Source organism: Periplaneta americana, chromosome 7 (assembly GCF_040183065.1).
Source record: "Periplaneta americana isolate PAMFEO1 chromosome 7, P.americana_PAMFEO1_priV1, whole genome shotgun sequence".
Lineage (NCBI taxonomy): Eukaryota > Metazoa > Arthropoda > Insecta > Blattodea > Blattidae > Periplaneta > Periplaneta americana.
The window spans coordinates 4,976,852-5,001,635 of NC_091123.1; the positions used below are offsets into that span (position 1 = coordinate 4,976,852).

The window sequence follows — 24,784 nt, forward strand, 5'->3', positions numbered from 1 at the left end:
AACTACACACCTATGGACTCTGATAATGTTGATAACTGCGTAGAGCAAGCCTGCACAGCTCGAGAGCGGGATGCAGATAATTGGCTGCGCTCTGTAACAGGGTGGACTGGAAGAAGGGGTGATCTCGTACAAAATAAACACAAAAGGAAATACTATGACGAGTGCTTATGAAATGAATTCCCGTTCAGTGTTTACAAAACTATCTTTGAATATTATTAATTAATAAAGAAATATTTATTTTACAGAAATAATAGAAACTCTATAGCTACTTAAATGTGCAATATCATTTTGTTATATTTTTATTTATCAGTACATCAAAACGGGGTTTTATGCTGTTGGCAGCTGAAAGGAACAGTAGCCTACTGATCGTAATGAAACATCCGTTACAGATGTTCGATGTCTGCTTTTATTGAAATTGATAATAGAAAACAGTTGCTCACAAATATAAATGTTGAGCCAAACATAGCAATCATTTTCACAGCCAGCTTGTGTAGTCGTGGATATTATTGCTGAGGTTTAGTCTTGTAAAACTCAACCAGGCTAGTAGTATTATTCAAACGTCACATTGAAGATGAATAAGTTCAAGCTGTAAATCGTATGATACTGTTTCAACTGTTGAAGGAATTTATTATGATGACTTTAAACTTCTTTCCAATTAAGACAAGATCTTGGAACCTAGAATTAAATTCATTTTGAATTTCAATTAATATTTGCACATAACATGGCTTCATCACGAGCAGTTTCTGTCGTTGGAAAGTGAGCCGTATTACCTTCCCGAAACAGACTTACGAAAAGTGAAAGTTTACGACTGAAATCCCGTAATTTATTCAACATATCAATAATGAGCTGGCCTTTTCCCTAAAGAGAGATATTGAAATTGTTGAAGATTAATAAATTCTAACGTACCCTACCTCATGTAATAATGCAACTTTCAACTCCTGAACCTTTTTACTGCGATCTTCACCAACAAAACCATCGTATGTCTATGTGTGGACTAGTAATGATACATTATATTATGTTTTCCTCTTTCTTTCAAACTTTTGTGGCAGATAAGTGTTGAGTCCATCTGCTGTGAAAAAATAAGCATTTTCCCATGCAATATTGAAAGAATTTCCCTGATGATCACTTTTCCGTCTTTTAGATTCCACCATTATGTAGCCGTAGACAGGCAAATTCAAATAGCTACTGATAATACATACTACACCAGATCAGTGTTGCCAACTCGATTCTTAAAAATCCGCTGTGAAGCCGTGCAGAAACCGCTAAATTGCTATATTGTCAATGTAAAATTATATTATTTTGCCGCTGTGAGTGCTAAAAATACCCGCTAAATCCCTATATCAGCAATACAAACTTCATAAATTTTACTAAAACCGAAAAACGCTAGAGCTAGCGGGAAAACCGCTTAATTGGCAACACTGCACCAGATAGCTGCGTGGACTATCCTCTACCTATAGCAGGCCTACATCATACGCTGTTTGTGCAGGCCTGATCTAGACACACGATCACAACACTCCTCAATATTATCCATTCCCTCGCACCGAACATCCTCATATTCATCTTCTTTCACTGTGGCTGTTCCTCGACTTTGGAATTCCCTACCGAGTAATGTCAGGGACTGTCAGACATCAAACCAATTTAAGAATAGGCTAACGAAATATTTTTCTAATAATTATTGTCAACAATAATAGCTGTTTCAGGTTTCTCAATGTATAATGGTTATTATATGTATATATATATATATATATATATATATATATATAATCACAGAATAAATATTTAAATTATCTCATTATTATTATTATTATTATTATTATTATTATTATTGAAAAGGTTGTTTCCGCGGTGGAAAAGTTTGCAAACATTGCAGACCTATTAAATGATTTCATTTATTTATTTTGAACAATAGTTCAACAAAATAAACCATGAACAAAAATATCATCTATACTAATAATAAATCTGTAACCGAAATTTTTCTGGTAATTTTCGATTTTCCAAAAATAATTGGTCCTAACATATATAATTAACGGCCCTGAAACCGAAAATCGCTTTTTTGAAATTTTTGTTTGTATGTCTGTCTGTCGGGATGTTTGTTACCTTTTCACGCGATAATGGCTGAACCAATTTATATGAAAATTGGAATATAAATTAAGTTCGTTGTAACTTAGAATTTAGGCTATATGGCATTCAAAATATTTTATTTAAAAGAGGGGTTATAAGGGGGCCTGAATTAAATAAATCGAAATATCTCACTTATTATTAATTTTCATGAAAAATATTACATAACAAAAGTTTCTTTAAAAATAATTTCCGATAAGTTTTATTCCACGCAATATTTTGATAGGACTGATATTTAATGAGATAAATGAGTTTCAAAATTACAATAACAATGCCATCTAAGGCGGTGCAATGAAATAAAAAACAAATGACTTCGCCTATAAGGGGCCTTGGACAACAACAATCGAAAGCTATGAAACATAGCCTACAGAGAATGTTTCTGTGTTTGTATGAAGTAATATCGGAAGCTAAATTAACCGATTTGTATAATTAATTATTATTTCACCATTGGAAAGTGTAGTTTCTCTAGACGGACATAATGCTATAATGTTATTACAGTAACTTCGGAGTGAATCGAGGACAGGTAAGATTCAAATAGCTTCTTATGCACAAAAAACTTGATAGGCTATTCTGTACATTCGTTTCCTGTATTTCCTAAAATAATTTTTATGACCAAATGAGTGCCTCTGGATCAAAATGGCCGCATTTTAATTATTTAAATACAATTTAAATTAAGTAACATATTAAACGATTTATCCTTCTATCAAACACGAATGTTCCCTGGATCAAACGTCCTATTTTAATTATGTAATTACTTTATATTTATTTCTAACGGGTGCAGCGGAGCGCACGGGTACGGCTAGTTGGCAATATAAAAAGAAACTGAATTCTTGTCGAACGCGTATAACCTATACTGAGAAAGTATATCACCTTTGGACGTCATTTTTAGTGAATCTTCAGTGTAACAAGTGAAGGGAACATCCTGCCCTTTTCAGCGATTAGAGTCCAGTCAAGAATATTTTCAGGTTCTTTAACGGGAAATAAAATTCGCACTATCGCTCTAACTGCCACGTCAGAGCGCGAGCTAGTTACACTGATAACAAGGCCTTATATAACGAGTCAACTTATAAGAGTTGGTTTAGCAATCCAGTGCGGTTAATCAGTGAGAATTCCCGTGTGTGTCAGTTATCTGTGTTCTCAGAAACATCTCTACCATGTATGAAAACAAGAACGACTATCCGTAAGTAAATAAGATTGCCTGCATTCATCTGATAGTGTTTATCTTTGAGTGCAAAGTGTGCAAAAAAAATTGACTATTCTATACGGAAAATTTTGTGAAACAACCACTTGAAGAGGTCTTCAATATGAGGTGGAAAATGAGAACATTATTCTTCTCAAACAGGTTACCATAATCGCTGCGAATGATGTTTCTAACCACAGATTAGCACTATCGAATGCATATCGATAGCTCAAATTTATTATCGAATTAATTCATTAGGTTTTTGGTGACTTGATGACGTAAATAATGAACATATTGCATTATTACAGCATGCATTTGTCTTTTATTTTATCACTACTAAAATTAAAGAATTTCACTAATGTTAATACGATAACTAAATTGTGATTAATTTACAGGAATATGTATTGTATTGTATTGTATTGTATAGTATTTATTAACATTCCATGGTATTCATACACTGTTATACAGCTAGAATATGGAACAAGTCAAAAACACTTAATCTATACTAATAATCGATCTGTAGCCAAAATTTTTCTGGTAATTTTCGATTTTCCAAAAATAATTGGTGTTAACATGTATAATTAACCATCCTGAAACCAAAAATCGTTTTTCTGAAATTTTTGTTTGTATATCTGTCTGTCTGTCTGTCTGGATGTTTGTTACCTTTTCACGCGATAATGGCTGAACGGATTTCGATAAAAATTGGAATATAAATTAAGTTCGTTGTAACTTAGATTTTAGGCTATATGTCATTCAAAATACTTGATTTAAAAGGGGGGGTTATAACGGGGCCTGAATTAAATAAATCGAAATATCTCGCTTATTATTGATTTTCATGAAAAATGTTACATAACAAACGTTTCTTTAAAAATAATTTCCGATAAGTGTTATTCTATACAAAATTTTGATAGGACTGATATTTAATGAGATAAATGAGTTTTAAAATTACAATAACAACGCCATCTAAGGCGCTGTACTGAAATAAAAACAAATGACTTCGTCTATAAGGGGCCTTGGACAACAACAATCGAAAGCTATTAAACATAGCCTAAGAGAATGTTTCTGTGTTTGTATGAAGTAATATCGGAAGCTAATTAATTGTTTAATTATTATTTTACCATTGGAAAGTGTAGTCTCTCTTCATGGACATAATGCTACAATGTTATTACAGTAACTTCTGAAACATATAGCAAGTAATATAAAGTATACACATTAAAACTAAATGATATGTCAATCTTCATTAAACTATGGTTGCATGTAATAACAATTAAGAAACATGTTAAAGGAATTGTCATTGCACCAAATGAATGCTCTCTGGACCAAAATGACCGCATTTTAATTATTTAAATACAATTATTTAAATTAAGTAACATATTAAATGATTTATCCTTCTATCAAACACGAATGTTCCCTGGATCAAACGTCATATTTTAATGATGTAATTACATTATATTTATTTCTAACAGGTGCAGCGGAGCGCACGGGTACGGCTAGTGATAAATATAAAATCTTAATTTATAGTCACAATCTAGATGAAATATATACAGAAGAGATTTACAATATAGTCTACTAGTACAACCGTGGACAGCCGATAAGGGGTGGTCCTCCAGCTTGGGGGTTGGGCGAAGGGCTAACAACCCATCACCGTAAAAAAACAGCTTGTTACGTATCCCTATAATAAGCCTCGGAATAGGACTGATTCTCTGGCACGACCACAGCAAAGGAATAAGGATTTGAGATTTGGCACTTGGAACGTAACTAGTCTTTATAGAACAGGAGGGGTAACATTAGTAGCAAAAGAACTAGCTAGATATAGAATAGACTTCGTAGGAGTACAAGAGGTTAGGTTAGATGGGAATGGCATATCACAAATAGGAGATTACTTGTTGTATTATGGGGAAGGAAACAATAATCACCAATTAGGAACAGGATTCTTTGTTCATAAAAGAATAAAATCAGCAGTAAAAAAGGTCGAATTTATCAGTGACAGGTTATCATATTTAGTACTTAAGGGTAGATGGTGCGACATCATAGTTATAAATGCTCACGCCCCTACAGAAGAGAAAGACGACCATATAAAGAATACCTTCTATGAGGAATTGGAACATACTTTTGATCAGTTCCCTAGATATCACATGAAAATTTTATTGGGGGATTTCAATGCTAAAGTAGGACGGGAGGATATTTTTAGACCAACTATTGGAAAAGAGAGCCTACACGCAATTAGTAGTGACAATGGAGTTAGATTAGTCAACTTTGCCACATCGAAAAACTTAATTGTCAAAAGTACAACATTCCCCCATAAGGATATACATAAATATACTTGGACTTCTCCAGATGGATTGACACACAACCAAATAGATCACATCTTGATAGATAAACGGAGACATTCTAGTATAGTAGATATTCGAACTTTCAGGGGTGCAGACTGTAATTCTGACCATTATTTGGTGATTGGAGAATTAAGAGAAAGATTATCAGTAGCCAAGCGAGTAGAGCAACAAGTTAATATTACTAAATTCAATATTTTGAAATTAAAGGACGAGGAAGCTAAGCAAAATTATCAGGTCGAAATTTCGAATAGGTTTGCCACTTTAGAAAGTTCCGACGAAGTTGAGAAAGAATTAGATGTTAATAGCGTGTGGGAAAATATCAGAGATAGTATCAAAATTGCAGCTGAGCAGAGCATAGGTTATTATGAAACTAAGAAAAAGAAACCGTGGTTTGATGAAGATTGTTGCATCGTAGTAGAAAGAAGGAAACAGGCAAAATTGAAATTCTTACAGGATCCAGTTGAGGAGAATAGAGATAATTATTTCAATGAAAGACGGGAAGCAAGTCGTACACTTAGGAATAAAAAGAGAGGTTACTTGAAGGAAAAACTGAATGAGGTAGAAACAAATAGTAAGAATAAAAACATTCGAGATTTATATAAGGGTATAAAGGAATTTAAGAACGGATATCAGCCAAGGGTAAACGTGATCAAGGATGAGAATGGTGACTTGCTTGCAGACTCTCCATCAATCCTAAACAGATGGAAAAACTATTTTGCGCAACTACTAAATGTACATAGGCCAAATAGAAATGATCGGGACGAAATTGAAATACAAACTGCTGAGCCATTTATACCCGAACCCACGCTTTCAGAAGTCGAAATTGCGATAGAAAATCTGAAAAAGTACAAGTCTCCAGGTATCGATCAAATTCCAGCAGAATTAATACAAGAGGGTGGGAGTGCATTATATAGCGAAATTTATAAACTTGTACTTGCTATTTGGGAAAAGGAAATTGTACCAGAACAATGGAAGGAGTCCATAATTGTACCTATTTTTAAAAAGGGGGACAAAACCAACTGTGGTAACTTTCGAGGAATATCACTTTTGTTGACGTCGTACAAAATTTTGTCCAATATTCTTTTGAGAAGATTAACTCCGTACGTAGATGAAATTATTGGGGATCATCAGTGCGGTTTTCGGCGTAATAGATCGACTATTGATCAGATTTTTTGTATTCGACAGATAATGGAGAAAAAATGGGAGTATAAGGGTACAGTACATCAGTTATTCATAGATTTCAAAAAGGCTTATGACTCGGTTAAAAGGGAAGTATTATATGATATTCTTATTGAATTTGGTATTCCCAAGAAACTAGTTCGATTAATTAAAATGTGTCTCAGTGAAACATATAGCAGAGTCCGTATAGGTCAGTTTCTATCTGATGCTTTTCCAATTCACTGCGGGCTAAAGCAGGGAGATGCACTATCACCTTTACTTTTTAACTTCGCGCTAGAATATGCCATTAGGAAAGTTCAGGATAACAGGCAGGGTTTGGAATTGAACGGGTTACATCAGCTTCTTGTCTATGCGGATGACGTGAATATGTTAGGAGAAAATACACAAACGATTAGGGAAAACACGGAAATTTTACTTGAAGCAAGTAGAGCGATCGGTTTGGAAGTAAATCCCGAAAAGACAAAGTATATGATTATGTCTCGTGACCAGAATATTGTACGAAATGGAAATATAAAAATTGGAGATTTATCCTTCGAAGAGGTGGAAAAATTCAAATATCTTGGAGCAACAGTAACAAATATAAATGACACTCGGGAGGAAATTAAACGCAGAATAAATATGGGAAATGCGTGTTATTATTCGGTTGAGAAGCTCTTATCATCCAGTCTGCTGTCGAAAAATCTGAAAGTTAGAATTTATAAAACAGTTATATTACCGGTTCTTCTGTATGGTTGTGAAACTTGGACTCTCACTCTGAGAGAGGAACATAGGTTCAGGGTGTTTGAGAATAAGGTGCTAAGGAAAATATTTGGGGCTAAGCGGGATGAAGTTACAGGAGAATGGAGAAAGTTACACAACACAGAACTGCACGCATTGTATTCTTCACCTGACATAATTAGGAACATTAAATCCAGACGTTTGAGATGGGCAGGGCATGTAGCACGTATGGGCGAATCCAGAAATGCATATAGAGTGTTAGTTGGGAGACCGGAGGGAAAAAGACCTTTAGGGAGGCCGAGACGTAGATGGGAGGATAATATTAAAATGGATTTGAGGGAGGTGGGATATGATGATAGAGACTGGATTAATCTTGCACAGGATAGGGACCGCTGGCGGGCTTATGTGAGGGCGGCAATGAACCTTCGGGTTCCTTAAAAGCCATTTGTAAGTAAGTAAGTAAGTCTACTAGTACAACACAAAGTTTTAGTATCAATTTCATGAAGCGTTATTGAATGTCATGAATTCACCTACAGAATAGAAGGCGTGTATTTATGCTATGAACTGTTGAATTAGTTAACAAAGTTTTCACGATTACATACGAGGAAGATTATTAATGAAAATATATACTGACAAGCCATGGGCATTATTTGTAGTTTTTTAAAAATAGTCCTACACGATACCCTACTATTATTCTAATTACTCTTTTTTGTAATAAGAATATACTGTTACTATCTGTGGAATTTCCCCAGAATATTATTCCAAAACTCATTACCGAGTGGAAGTATGCAAAGTATATTGTTTTTAAGGTATTGATATTTACTATCTTTTGCATAGATCTAATAGCAAAACAAGCTGAATTTAGTTTGGGGGTAATTTCTTTAATATGATTTTTCCAATTTAACACATTATCGGTTTTTAAGCCAAGAAATTTGGTTGTTGTTGTTTCTCACAGGGATCTATTGTTAATTATTGCGCTAGAAATTTGCGAGGTTGAATTTGCATAGGATTTAAATTGAATTATGTTAGTTTTGTTACAATTTAATACTAATTTATTGACTGAGAACCAGTCACATATTTTATACATATACATATATGTAGGTTACAGGTTGTAATGAATTCATAATTGCATCGGTTGTTTCAGTGGAAGTAAATCCTGAAAAGACAAAGTATGCTGTGTTTTCATTCTTGATGGTACACGTTTTTAACACTTGGTTATTCAATTAATGATAATTGCAATCTATGCAAGCTAAGTACTTAGGAATTGTTACTAGCCAGCATTTAAGGTGGGATAAACATGTTTCTTCTTTGTATAACGGACATCGTTATTTCACAACACACTACTCAATTTCAGAACACACACTCTTTGACTCTACATTACACCACACGAACACACCCTCACAGGAAACAAAACAAGAGGCGCCAAGACCAACAACGACCAGTTCTGAGGATGACCCATAAAAGGTCGAAACCAGGTACGATAGTATTTAACACAAGAAAGTCGTATAATACATATTCCGAAACATTGTTCTACCTCTGACACATATCGTCAAGTGAGCTGTACAGCCTGATAACAGATGTACTTATCAGCCAGAACCTCTATCAGAGGTAAAAACCGTAAGTAATATCATTAATTTCAGGGGGGTTATTCTTTGAGATATTTCAAACCAAAAAGTTTTATGCAATTTTGCTCGTTTTTTCTTTCTTCCTTTTCGAGATAAGATTTGTTTTATATGAAAAATTTCATAGCGTGTTTGGGAAAGCCATTGATTTAATTCCCAATATGCTCAGTCAATTTAAGAGAGCACTGTATTATGATAATATATTACTGAAATAATTTTAGTTTTATTCTTTAAATATGCAGAAATTTGATCCGAACAAATGTAACATTTTACAATGCGTTTTCACAACAATATGTTACATTTGTTGGGTTCAAATTTCTGCATATTTAAAGGACAAAACTAAAATTGAATTTTTCCACCTTTACAAAGAATACATTTTCAGTTTTTGTACTTTCGTTTCGTACTATGTTCTCGTCACCAGACACAATTATGTAGGCTACTTTGTTTCTTGGGGTTTATTCAAACCTATCTCCTTACTTGCTTCAAGTAAAATTCCCGTGTTTTTCCTTAGTAATTTGTGAATTTTCTCCTAACATATTCACGTCATCCGCATAGACAAGCAGCTGATGTAACCCGTTCAATTCCAAACCCTCTATGTTATCCTGGACTTTCCTAATGGCATACTCTAGAGCAAAGTTAAAAAGTAAAGGTGATAGTGCATCTCCTTGCTTTAGCCCACAGTGAATTGGAAACGCAACTGACAGAAACTGACCTATACGAACTCTGCTGTACGTCTCACACATTATTAGTGACAATTAAAGTTATATTTAATTTGTTTTGTATCATTGCCTCTTTTTTATTACTTTCATTTGAATATTGATTATTCAATTCTCTGTCTTCGTTTTGATTAGATTTTCGTACATCGCTATTTTTGTTGAAGGGACAGCATTTTTTAATCGCCCGAGACGGCAAAATTGTTAACACAACCCTGCCAATTATTGGTGACTATTGCATTTATATGACGTCATTCCATTTTCGGCCAATGAAATGTAACGAAATTTTTAATTCCAACCAATCGCAGTCATACTTCGCGATAATTTCTGCAGCTCGATTTATCACCATCAATTTATCGCATGGTCGTTCTTTTGTTTAGTCAGTGTCGCCAACTGTTTCCACGTACATCGATGAGCATGAATTCATTGTACTAAATAAGGTGAGAAATCCTACTTCCACATCTACATCTTCACCTTCTAATTTCATGTCCATTGCATCTAAAGAAAATGACACTCATTCATAACAATTGTTCATTTAATTAATGTAGTATTAATCAGGTTATTTGTAATTATACCACAGTCTAGTATATACAGTCACGAAGCTTGAGTTGTGACGGTGCTAGGAACAATAGACTGTGCCGGTATTATTTCGCATTGTCTGTAATGAGGCGATATTAGCGATCCTAGTGGTTAGCAACTAACTATGAATGCATGTTTACTACGTATTTAGCTTCAAAATGTTTAAATTGAATTATTTCAGTAGATAATGAAAATGTATTTGTTATTATAACAAGAGAAAAGCGCAGTATATATGTAATTAACATTTTTAAACCTGTATTTCGCTTTTATCAATTGGAATTACTGAATAACATTCAATTTATTTATTGCAGTAATCGTTATTCATCTATTTCAACTTCACAACGTCTAAATAGGTTAAGTATTCATAAATATACAGGGACATCATTTTATTTTTACTTCAATTTTTATTGTACCTGAGCTTTTGAATGTACTTCACTCTCACCCCCCACTAGTAAACTTTCAATCGTCCTCCACACAGAACCAAGGCCGCGTATGCAAAGTCATAGTAAACAGTACTCAGTGAGTATAGTACGTTCCAGAAATATGTTCGCGTTTTCTAGTGACGAAAGAGCTTTCAATATTGAAATATATTTTCGCATAGGTACTTTCGTCCGTTTGCCTACGTCGCATCCCTGTCTCCCCCACCCGTTTCTGCTCACTCCTCTGTAAAGGCTAGTGGCTGGGCTGTCTTAGCTCTTTTCTGAAAACATTGATTTCTGTTAGAAATTGGACGTCTACGTAATATTATACAACTGTTTAAAATAACTTAAATAAAAGGGCCCCGTTAAGTAATTAACTGTCACGTGATTTCCCTCCTTTCTACGACCCTGCGACAAAACCACTTGAACGGACAGTAGATAGCATGTCTGAGTAATTTTATATTTTCGGATCGGGCAGAAGTGAAGATTGAATTTACAGTACGTAAGGTAGGCCTACTCTTTTTTGTAGAGTAGGTACAGAATTATTTCAACATGAGTTACTAGTATGAAGGACGAAACTGGTAATTGGAATTAGGTACAATTGTCTATAGTGCGATAATATGCACAAAAGAACTGAAGCCTGTATCGAAATGAACGGGCAACATTTTAAAAAATGTGTTTAAATATCCATTTTATAATTATTTTTCAATTTAACTTAATTCTCTACATTGTACGCTAATGTGCTGTAGACAGTATAATATACACTACATAATGAATACGTCCGAACTGCTAAGATTTTTAAAATCATCCGTCCTCAAGTGAGGTTGACCACTGGGATCCGGAATTAACAAACATAAAAGATGAAGGGAAATGAAACGAGCAAAATAATGATTCGATTTGTACATAAAAACAAAAATTTACGTGTTAACATACAGATGATAATTTAGAATTTGAAGAGAGGCCTTCAGAATTTCCATTACAATCTTCTGAACCTCAGTTCGTGAGTAAAAACACTCATTGTTAATACTGTACTGTATTTTGATTGAACAAAAACCTAATGAAAATTATCAAACTCAAAATCGTAATATTTTCTAGTTTACGTAAATGGATGAACTACTTTTCTTCTCCCCTGTACCTAGTAAAGTGATTTGTTTGTATTTTACGCCAGTATCATCGAACTCCAGTCGTGGAAGGGGCTAGCAAATAGTGTTTTCGGTTCTCAACCGTTAATCGAAAGGTATAGCCAGGTTAATATTAGAAATATTAGTAAAAATAAAATGATGTCCGTGTACAATTATTAACATTTTGTGAGCGAATTTTAGGGATATATTATTTACATTTTTACTTTATTCACGAAATAGTCAAAATAAATGTCACTCGAGGTCTGAGATTTTCCAAATAAATGGCAAATCTCAGACCTCTTGTGACATTATTATAGACAGTTACTATTAAGCAGAATACATCAAGTGAACGGTGGTTGTGGTGGTGAGTTACTTCCTGCCCGTCGTAGGAAAATCGAATTGTCATCCCCAAGTTGCGATCGACCGTGTAACATACGACTGTCCTTGATGTAAAGTAATTCATACCCACTTGAAAGCTGTTGGACAACACTTCGCAGCCTGAAAAAAAGAAACAGGAAGGGAAACGCTCGATTGTATAGTACCTCATATGGCAGGAACCGAGGTGGAAGTACACGAGTTACAATCCAGGTAAGAGCAAACACATTTCAGTCCTACTTGTCTTACATCATTCGCTGTGGGGTCCACTGACCCTAGAAAATCTGAACAGCAACTGTTACCTAGAAGAATATACCGCCGGAAGGTAAATCGATAGTTTATCTCCTCCTACTGGATGATTCAGTCACTACAAGAAAACGAGGGACTAGCGATTGAATTTTCGACATACAATGTGATAGGCGCTATTTGTAACAATTATTAGTAATATTTCTTTATTATAGACATTTATGATTTCTTCATTTTCTAGCACCATCACACCATTAATAATAATAATAATAATAATAGTAATAATAATAATAATAAAATAAAATAAAATAATAATAATGATAATAATAAAATAAAATAATAATAATAATAATAATGATAATAAAATAAAATAATAATAATAAAATAAAATAAAATAATAAAATAATAATAATAAAATAAAATAATAATAATAAAATAAAGTAATAATAATAAAATACAATAATAATAATAAATAATAATAATAAATAAAATAATAATAATAATAATGCTGTCTTTAAATTGAAGGTACCCAATAGGACATAGCATACTGCAATTAATAAACATAAATTCAAAGAAATATTTATTTATTTATTTTATTATTTATTTATTTTATGTTTATGTATTTATTTTTTTAATTTAAATATAAAGAATACAGAATATAATTACAAACAAGAGAAATATAAATAAAGTAGTAGATCGAAATGATAGCCGTCCAAATCTTGGATTTAAAATATCGGCATCCTAATCAATTCAAATGAACAAAAAGAAAATGTAAATTAATGTTAAAAAATACATAATGCAATTTAAAAAAATTATATTCTGCGACAATCAGCATAAAAAAAGGAGATACAGTAATATTGTATAGACAATTTTATTTAAAAGTAATTTTCTTTTACGTTTATTAAAATATTAACATTTAATTTAAGAATTACCATTTTACCATTATTTATCCTTCGAAGGAGTGGAAAATTTCAAATATCTTGGAGCAACAGTAACAAATATAAATTATACTCGAGAGAAAATTAAACGCAGAATAAATATGGGAAATGCCTGTTATTATTCGGTTGAGAAGCTTTCATCATCCAGTCTGATGTCAAAAAATTTGAAAGTTAAAATTTATAAAACAGTTATATTACCGGTTGTACTTTATGGTTGTGAAACTTGGACTCTCACTTTGAGAGAGGAATAGAGGTTAAGGGTGTTTGAGAATAAGATGCTTAGGAAAATATTTGGGGCTAAGAGGGATAAAGTTACAGGAGAATGGAGAAAGTTACACAACACAGAACTGCACGCATTGTATTCTTCACCTGACATAATTAGGAACATTAAATCCAGACGTTTGAAATGGGCAGGACATGTAGCACGTATGGGTGAAATGCATATAGAGTGTTAGTTGGGAGGAAGGAGAGAAAAAGACCGTTGGGGAGGCCGAGACGTAGATGGAAGGATAATATTAAAATGGATTTGAGGGACGTCGGATATGATGGTAGAAACTGGATTGATCTTGCTCAGGATAGGGACCGCTGGCGGGCTTATGTGAGGGCGGCAATGAACCTCCGGGTTCCTTAAAAGCCAGTAAGTAAGTATTACTATTTTACAGCATACATATGCGAGCATTATCCATTGAATCTGTATTGGTCATTAGCCTTTCTCGTCACAATTTAGATTCCATACAAGGAAGTGGTGACAACCACTTCCTTCAGGATGTGGCTGTGTTCCCTTGCCTTTGGTTTGTGGAGACACAGGTTACAAAGTGAATATGTATTTTTTATTGCTTTATTTTTATTAATTCAAAGTGAAAACTAGACATCACAATACGCAACACCTGAAATTGTTACTTTATTATTATTACTAGCCGTATCCGTGCACTCCGCTGTACCCGTTAGAAATAAATATAAAGTAATTACATAATTAAAATAGGACGTTTGATTCAGGGAACATTCGTGTTTGATAGAAGGATAAATCGTTTAATATGTTACTTAATTTAAATTGCATCCAAATAATTAAAATGCGATCATTTTGGTCCAGAGACACTCATTTGGTGCAATGACAATTTCTTTAACATGTTTCTTAATTTTTATTACATGCAACCATAATTTAATGAACATTGACATCATTTAGATTTAATGTGTACCGTATATTTTATTTCACTTGTTATAGGTTTCCATTGAATTATGGTAATAACACAGTCTACAAAGTACAGTCGCGAAGCTCAATATGTAGTAAAAATGCAAACATGGGTAGTTGACCACCACTAGGATCGCTACTATCGCCTCATCATCGCAGATCTCTCTCCTAGCTGCCGACAAAATATGTTACACTTTCGTTGTCGTGTTCTTTTGGAAAAATTAATACCTTCCTTCCATTATTGAAATATTAAATGCATAATGTTAATTTATTATTTTAATGAAGTATATTAAATTTCACCATAAACTCGAAGATACCTGCAAGAAATAAGTTAATATAATTTTTGTTTGTGCAAAACGAACTGAAATTTACTATAATGGCTTCACTCATTCAAGATTATAGCGATAATTAACTATGAAAGCAATAAATATTAATTTGCATTTCTCTTTACGACAATAATAATGGAAATATGAATTAATGGAGTAACTTACGTGTACCGGTACTTGTAGTGTAGGCTTACGTAGTTAACAAAGTGGGATGAGGTTAAGCAATAATAATCACACCAGAATTGGAAATAAAACGTGATCAATAAATTTTATTGTAACAGACTTTTTCTACGTCTCTAGTAAAGCAACAAATAAAAATAACAACAAAATTAACAGCTATAATTAAAAACATATCCTTTGAAGAAAAAAGTAGGCCTAAGCAATGATAATCCCACCAGAATTGAAAATAAAACGTGATCAATAAATTTCATTAAAACAAACTTAATTTTTCTACGTATTGAATAACATAACAAATAATAACAAAATTAATAGCTACAATTAAAAATATATCCTCTGCAAAAAAAGTACACCTAACCTTTATTTCCCTGGAAATTTAGCAGCCTAAGTTACAGAACTTTAACAGGTATCTAATGTCCTTTCGGTTAGACTGAAACATTTCATTGTGAAATTTAAGGATATAATGTATTCTAACAGTCACAAAGAAATTCAAAATTAAGAGTCACTACAAACGTCTCCTCCTTGTCCCATATTATTATTCCAATTATTATATTTTATCCATTAACATTTTCATTACAACCAATAACGAACATTTCACAAGCATCAATGTGAAATACGCAACGAGCTAGCACTCGATAGAAATTCGACACAGTCCAAAGTCGACCATGGACAGTCTATTGTTTCTAGTTGCTAACCGCTTGGAGCGCTTTATCACGAGATTTGCAAAGAAACACCTCAAGCTTCGCGACTGTATATAGTCGACTGTGGTAATAACTTAATTTTAACCCTTGTTTTCTACGTATTCAGTAAATGGCGCTTGGCCCACTATGGTTCTGAGCCCTTCAAATAACTTAAATGATATTATACAATATTACATATTATATTATATTATATTATATTATATTATATTATATTATATTATATTATATTATATTATATTATATTATATCAGAAGTTACTGTAATAACATTATAGCATTATGTCCATCTAGAGAAACCACACTTTCCAATGGTGAAATAATAATTAATTATACAAATCGGTTAATTTAGCTTGCGATATTGCTTCATACAAACACAGAAACATTCTCTGTAGGCTATCTTTCATAGCTTTCGATTGTTGCTGTCCAAGGCCCCTTATAGACGAAGTCATTTGTTTTTTAATTCATTACACGGCCTTAGATGGCAGTTAAGTTATTTTAAATTTAAAACTCATTTATCTCATTAAATATCAGTCCTATAAAAATTTTGCAAGGAATAAAACTTATCGCAAATTATTTTTAAAGAAACGTTTGTTATGTAATATTTTTCACAAAAATCAATAATAAGCGAGATATTTCGATTTATTTAATTCAGGCCACCTTATAACCCCCCTTTTAAATAATGTATTTTGAATGCCATATAGCCTAAATTCTAAGTTACAACGAACTTAATTTATATTCCAATTTTCATCGAAATCCGTTCAGCCATTATCGCGTGAAAAGGTAACAAACATACAGACAGACAGACAGACAGACAGACATACAAACAAAAATTTCAAAAAAGCGATTTTCGGTTTCAGGGTGGTTAATTATATATTTTAGGACCAATTATTTTTGGAAAATCGAAAATTACCAGAAAAATTTCGGCTACAGATTTATTATTAGTATAGATAAGAATTACCTTGTACAGGATGATTCTTTAGTGGGGCTAGCATAACAATTTCTTTAAAGGCAACTAGATGACAAGCATAACTGTAATCGACTACAGTTTAACTGAAATCCTAGGGACATAAGTACATCCATTCTAGGGTAATTATTTTTTTTCCTACAGAAATATAATTTTTCAATAATTTTTCATAAAAGAAAAATGTTGTATGATCCAAGTGTTGTCGGAAAAATTCACCATTAAAATGGGACACACTCACGGACAGGAGAACGCGAATTCGATTATGCGCAATGTTGAAAACATACAGAGGTGAGCCTGCCTGGAGAGAAATAAAAAATAGGTTGCAGCCGCCAAATTACTCTTCAAGGAACGACCACTCATATAAATTGAGGGAAAGAAGACAGAGGACGGACACTGAAAAGTTTTCTTTTCTCAATCGTACTATCAGGGACTGGAATGCTTTACCTGCAGACTTACTAAAGGCTTTACCAATAACCAAAAATGCATATAAAAATAGGCTTAAGGACTTTACTAATAGACGATAGTATATTATACACACTATTTAAAGGGTATAATTGATATCTTGTTATTTGAAGTGTTCTATCAGTGAGGAAGTGTGTTGTGTCAGTGAAGTGTGTAGTGTCAGTGAAGTGTGTAGTGTCAGTGAAGTGTGTAGTGTCAGTGAAGTGTGTAGTGTCAGTTAAGTCTATTGTGTAAGTGAAGTGTGTTGGTGTCAGTGAAGTGGCTGTGCAAAGTATTTGAACAGTGAAATGCTTTAGAAGTGTTAGTGAAATCAGATAGAATCAGTGCAGTGAGTGAGTTGACAGCGAAATAAGTGTAGTGCCGAAAGGTACTTGTGCAGGTATGAACCTGTAAGACTCGTGGGTCTTAGTTCGAACTTAGGGTTAAGATACAAATTAGATTTACTTTAAATGTTATTTTAAGTGACCATGCTTCATTTAATTTAGGATGCTCAGTGTTGTTATTATTACTTACTTACTTACTTACTTACTGGCTTTTAAGGAACCCGGAGGTTCATTGCTGCCCTCACATAAGCCGGTCATTGGTCCCTACCCTGAGCAAAATTAATCCATTCTCTATCATCATATCCCACCTCCCTCAAATCCATTTTAATATTATCTTCCCATCTACGTCTCGACCTCCCTAAAGTGTTTTTTCCCTCCGGTCTCCCAACTAACACTCTATATGCATTTCTGGATTCGCCCATACGTGCTACATGCCCTGCCCATCTCAAACGTCTGGATTTAATGTTCCTAATTATGTCACGTGAAGAATACAATGCGTGCAGTTCTGTGTTGTGTAACTTTCTCCATTCTCCTGTAACTTCATCCCGCTTAGCCCCAGATATTTTCCTAAGCACCTTATTCTCAAACACCCTTAATCTCTGTTCCTCTCTCACAGTGAGAGTCCAAGTTTCACAACCATACAGAACAACCGGTAATATAACTGTTTTATAAATTCTAACTTTCAGATTTTTTGACAGCAGACTGGATGATAAAAGTTTCTCAACCGAATAATAACAGGCATTTCCCATATTTATTCTGTGTTTAATTTCCTTCCGAGTATCATTTATATTTGTTACTGTTGCTCCCAGATATTTGAACTTCTCCACCTCTTCAAAAGATAAATTTCCAATTTTTATATTTCCATTTCGTACAATATTCTGGTCACGAGACATAATCATATACTTTGTCTTTTCGGGATTTACTTCCAAACCTATCTCTTTACTTGCTTCCAGTAAAATTCCCGTGCTTTCCCTAATCGTTTGTGGATTTTCTCCTAACATATTCACGTCATCCGCATAGACAAGCAGCTGGTGTAACCCGTCGTGCCAGAGAATCAGTCCTATTCCGAGGCTTATTTGAAGGATTCGTAACAAGCTGTTTTTTTACGGTGAAGGGTTGTTAGCCCTTCGCCCAACCCCCAAGCTGGAGGACCACCCCTCATCGGCTGTCCGCGACTGCTTATTCAATATATTCATAGCTACCCTCCATATCTGGAGGCCGTCTCCTCGATCCGCAACCTGAGGACGCGCCATGCCGTGGTGATAGGGACCCACAATACATGGCTTATTATTATTATTATTATTATTATTATTATTATTATTATTATATTATTATTAATTATTGTTTTTTTATTAGTTGTGTTTATTATTAATTGTCATTATTGAGTGTAATTAGTTACCACTGCCACCGGGTATATACCCATTTGCAGTGTGAATAAATACATACACATACAGTTTGAAATATATAGAGATTGGATTTAAGGTAAAAACTAATTTTTTCACAGACATAAGTATAAAGTCAGGAGTGAAACATCACTTTCTAAGGGGTGTCCTTAAACTTTTGACAGAAGCTGTAGACGAGTTTACTGTGAGGGCCGAATTACTACTACGCAGCTATTCCGATGCATGTCACTTCATCACTAAAGTCTACAATTACTGTAATTCAGTTCCTCCTGCCGTCTTCAACTTACGCAAGCTGACCTTAACAATTCTTTCTACATTCTTGTACGTGTCATCTATTAGATCGCCTCATTAAAAAATTATAGTTTATTTAACGACGCTCTTAACTACCGAGGTTATATCAGCGTCGCCGGTTGTGCCGGAATTTTGTCCCGCAGGAGTTCTTTTACATGCCACTAAATCTAGAGACATGAGCCTGTCGCATTTAAGCACATTTAAATGCCATCGACCTGGGCCGGGATCGAACCCGCAACCTCGAGCATAGAAAGCAAGCGCTGTACCAACTACGCTACCGAGGTAAAAAAGAAGTAAAAATTTGTACTGGCCTACAGCAGCCGTGGCGAGAACGTGACTCGCGAGACATTGTGGCTCGCAGTGATAGCTGTGCATTTCGCTTGCTTCTAACCTTCGCCAATCCCCACCCTCTCACTCACTGGAGTCAAACTCCGTTCCATTTGTATTTGTCTCTGACCTGCGAGTGGCATATGTCTCTCTCGAAACCGTGTACGAAAGTTCCAAGTAGGATGGGAGGACGCATTTTTTTGCTGTCAATATGATGAGAATATTAAATGTATGATATGTTCACAAGTATTACGAGGAAAACGGTTGTATAACATAAAACGGCATTGCACTACATGTTACTGATGAAACATTGAAAGGTTAAGTGTTGTTGTTATCATCATCATCATCTCTGTACGTCGATCCTTTTTCAGCAGATGTACGAATAATGCGGTTAGTTCTTCAATTTGAACTCACAGATTTACTATGTGATGTTAAATGAAAGCTAGATGTAAGGACTTGACAAATGTTGAACTTTCAAATCTTTGCCAAAAAATAAATATCCGAAGCTTCGTTCTTTCGCTTGCTCTGTTGAAGCCATGTTCGCTACAACTTACGTTTGTGAAAAATTATTTTCAAAAATTAAAATAGTAAAAACCAAATTTAGATCACGACTGACAGACAAATACCTTCGTGATCAACTACGACTGGCAGTAAGTGACATAATTCCTGATTTTGAAACTTTGTCGCAGAGACATTCTGAAGACGGTTAATTTTAGGTTGTGATAATGTGTCCTATGTTTTCTTATTCATTTCTTTCTTCGTTACACGTACTAAACATTAGTTTGTAGCCTTGTACTGTATATTTTGTATTTAAGTGCTTGACGTAAGGAAAATGAAAATCCATTAATAGGTCAGACAGTTGCTTCACTTCCCCTTCGGATGTCCGCCTCCCTCCATAGGTGCTATGCACGTTGCAGGTTACACAGTGGCTCGGCACACGATTACATTTTCGCCACCGCTGGTCTACAGGGATCGTGTTATCCACACGCACATAAAATGTAGTATAACCTTTCAGTATTATGTGCGGATTTGTAAACGGGTGGATGGATTTCATCAAAAATATGCGAAATGCTGAATAAATGTGTTAATGAGCACACTAAGACTAATATAGCATTGCAGATTAAGTTCTGTATGCAAAACGGTTTAGCAAAACTTGATTCACACATAGTGATGAACAAAACAAACATTTTCTTCCAGGAAATGGGCAAGCTCCTTAACCTAGCAATTGCAAGATCAAATAATTCCTTGAATGTCACTCCTTCCTTACTTACGGCTTTTAAGAAACCCGCAGGTTCATTGCCGCCCTCACATAAGCCCGCCATCGGTCCCTATCCTGAGCAAGATTAATCCAGTCTCTATCATCATATCCCACCTCCCTCAAATCCATTTTAATATTATCCTCCCATCTACGTCTCGACCTCTCCAAAGGTCTTTTTCCCTCCGTCCTCCCAACTAACACTCTATATCCATTTCACCCATACGTGCTACATGCCCTGCCCATCTCAAATGTCTGGATTTAATGTTCCTAATTATGTCAGGTGAAGAATACAATGCGTGCAGTTCTGTGTTGTGTAACTTTCTCCATTCTCCTGTAACTTCATCCCTCTTAGCCCCAAATATTTTCCTAACCATCTTATTCTCGAACACACTTAACCTCTGTTCCTCTCTCAAAGTGAGAGTCCAAGTTTCACAACCATACAGAACAACCGGTAATATAACTGTTTTATAAATTTTAACCTTCAGTTTTTTTGAGAGCAGATTGCATGACAAAAGATTCTCAACCGAATAATAACAGACATTTCCCATATTCATCCTGCGTTTAATTTCCTCCCGAGTATCATTTACATTTGTTACTGTTGCTCCAAGATATTTCCACCTCTTTAAAGGATAAATAAGCAATTTTTATATTTCCATTTCGTACAATATTCTGTTTACGAGACATAATCATATACTTCATCTTTTCGGGATTTACTTCCAAACCTATCGCTTTACTTGCTTCAAGTAAAATTCCCGTGTTTTCCGTAACACGAGTAGTTTGTGGATTTTCTCCTAACATATTCACATCATCCGCATAGACAAGCAGCTGATGTAACCCTTTCAATTCCAAACCCTCTCTGTTATCCTGGACTTTCCTAATGGCATATTCTAGAGCAAAGTTACAAAGTAAAGGTGATAGTGCATCTGTTTGCTTTAGCCCACAGTGAATTGGAAAAATATCAGAAACTGACCTATACGGACTCTGCTGTAAGTTTCACTGAGACACATTTTAATTAATCGAACTAGTTTCTTGGGAATAACAAATTCAATAAAAATATCATAAAACTTCTCTCTTAACCGAGTCATATGCCTTTTTGAAATCTATGAATAACTTATGTACTGTACCCTTATACTCCCATTTTTTCTCCAATATCTGTCGAATATAAAAAATCTGATCAACAGTCGATCTATTACGCCTAAAATCACACTGATGATCCCCAATGATTTCATCTACATATGGAGTTAATCTTCTCAAAAGAATATTGGAGAAAATTTTGTACGACGTCAACAAAAGTGATATTCCTCGAAAGTTACTACAGTAAAAGCCCATTCACAATGAAAATTAAACATAACCGTAACATAAACACAGAAGTTTGCGCCCAGGCTACCAAATGGGATCATTCACAATGATTCACATAAGCATTGACATAAACATTACCGTAAGACGTTAACATGAAGTTTGCAAACTCCAAACTTTCATGTTTATGCTTACGTGATTTGCAAACAGAACACAATCGTGGAGCGCTGAAGTATACGACAGAATATGAGGAAATGGCGTCGTTATTATGTTTCCATGGTTACCAAGTATGTTTGCTGTTATGTTTATGTTCCCATCGTGAATGATGGTATGACTTCTTGATTTTACCGTAACGTTTACATTCTTAAGTTAACGCTTACGTTATGTTTAATTTTCATTGTGAATGAGCCTTCAGTCTTGTCCCCCTTCTTAAAGATAGGTGCAATTATGGACTCCTTCCATTGTTCTGGTACAATTTCCTTTTCCCAAATAGCAAGTACAACTACCACACGTTATATGGCCACGAAACATCTATTTTTAAATGATCTGACTTGTTCCAATAATGTTTTTCTTGGATCTTTTCCCTGAAAGATTATGATCTTAGATTTATCAGTTGATAACTGCATAATAAAGTCTGTTGCTATGTGATGATGGTGGTGTACGGAATACTGAGGGTCTTCTTCATTATTGCCAGATGTACTTGATCATGTGCATGCAAAAGTGTTTCAAGAAGGGTATTATCATATAATTTAGCATTATATTACCTATACTGTTCATCTCCAGTGTCTTATTACGGTTATTAAATAAGTATACATACTAGGTTCAAAAAGTTCCCGGAATTTGCTAGCATCATAGAAACAACGTACCTTAAACACTATTCTACAGCATACCCTTCAAAATAGTTGCCTTCCGCAACAACACACTTTTGCCAACGCGTGTAGAGTTCCTGGAAGCCATTTTGTGAAACCCGTCTTAGTGCTCTCGTCGCGTTTGCGATAACCTCTTCAGCATTGAATCTCCGTCCTTTCAGATGACTTTTCAGACGGGGAAACAGAAAGTAATCAGGTGGTGAGAGATCAGGAGAGTATGGTGGGTGATCCAAAGCAGTTATGTTGTGCCTGGCAAGAAAATTCTTTACAATAATTGCGCGATGAGCAGGTGCATTGTCATGCATAAGGAACCAGTTTTTTCTACCCACTTTTCTGGACGTTTCCTTCTCACTGCGTCCCAGAGGCGACGGAGGGTTTCTACGTACAATTCTTTCGTTACAGTACGACCTTCTGGAATGAACTCATGGTGCATGAGACCCTGAGAGTCGAAGAAAACTTCCAAAATAACTTTGCTTTAAGTGTGCTTAAATGCGACAGGCTCATGTCAGTAGATTTACTGGCATGAAAAAGAACTCCTGCGGGACAAAATTCCGGCACATCCGGCGATGCTGATATAACCTCTGCAGTTGCGAGCGTCGTTAAATAAAACATAACATTTAAAATAACTTTGCCTTTGGAAGTGTCCCTAGGAAATTTTTGCTTCCGAGGAGATGTTTTCGATTTCCACTCAGATGACTGTCGTTTAGGGACTGGGTCGTACAAGTAGCACCAGTTTCATTTTGTTTAAGAAATCACCATCTTCATCAGCCATACTGATCATGTCCCCAGCAAAACACAGAACTTGATGTTTGTACTTCGCTCTGTGGACATAATTACAAAATGCGACGAACAAACAAAACACTATGATAAACAAATGCCTACAACTCAAAACCAATAGTTGCCATTATCAACAAACTTTAAGGAAATGACATCATGAATGTTACCAACAAAACAAATGTATAATATCCCTTGTTATATATTAATACGAAAAATGGTAGTAAAATTCCGGGAGCTTTTTGAACCTAGTAGTATAATAAATTTTCAATCTTAAGACATATCAACTTGCAAATGTTTATTTGCTATTTAATAAGATATATGAACGTTTTCGCCGTTTGGGGCATCATCAGATATAACGAAAACATATAATCTGAATCTATAATAATAAATTATGCAAATGACAAGAATAAAGAACAATGTATGTATGCAATGCATGAGATTCATGAGCTTTATGTAAAATGTGACATAATATAGGATAATTGTTGATATAATCTTTAGATTTGAAATTGAATTGGACGGATATTTTATACATATAGCTCATGTTACATATAAAATATACAATTATGATTAAATTTGTCAATAATGTTAAAATTTATGATGATGATTGATAAAATAGACATTTTAAAAATAGTCATTAGTTGAGGGTTGTCGTAGGGTATACGATAATTTGCGTAGCTGATGTTCGTGTGTTATGTATGTATTTCATCTGAAAATTGAGATGGAGAAATAATAATAAGTGCAAAAATATATGCAAGTTATTATATAGAGACACAGATAATTAATATAAGACTACTTAATGAACTAATGATATTTTATGTCGGAGATTAATGTTCCAATTTATTATCTGACTTGATGACATCTTATTGATTATAAATGACTGTT

General features: G+C 34.4%; 1 protein-coding gene across 2 annotated transcripts in view; it reads left to right on the forward strand.

The window, feature by feature from the left end:
* The first annotated feature begins 3,154 nt into the window (after positions 1 to 3,154).
* Positions 3,155 to 24,784, forward strand: part of LOC138702832 (lipopolysaccharide-induced tumor necrosis factor-alpha factor homolog) — a 90,556-nt gene continuing 68,926 nt past the window's right edge. The window contains exon 1 of one of the 2 annotated variants that reach the window (XM_069830149.1): positions 3,155 to 3,298. In XM_069830149.1, the coding sequence (XP_069686250.1) occupies positions 3,273 to 3,298 (26 nt within the window). In that variant the 5' untranslated portion in view covers positions 3,155 to 3,272. Of the gene's footprint in view, positions 3,299 to 12,513; positions 12,570 to 24,784 lie in introns of those variants that run through there. The other variant, XM_069830147.1, reaches the window with a different exon arrangement.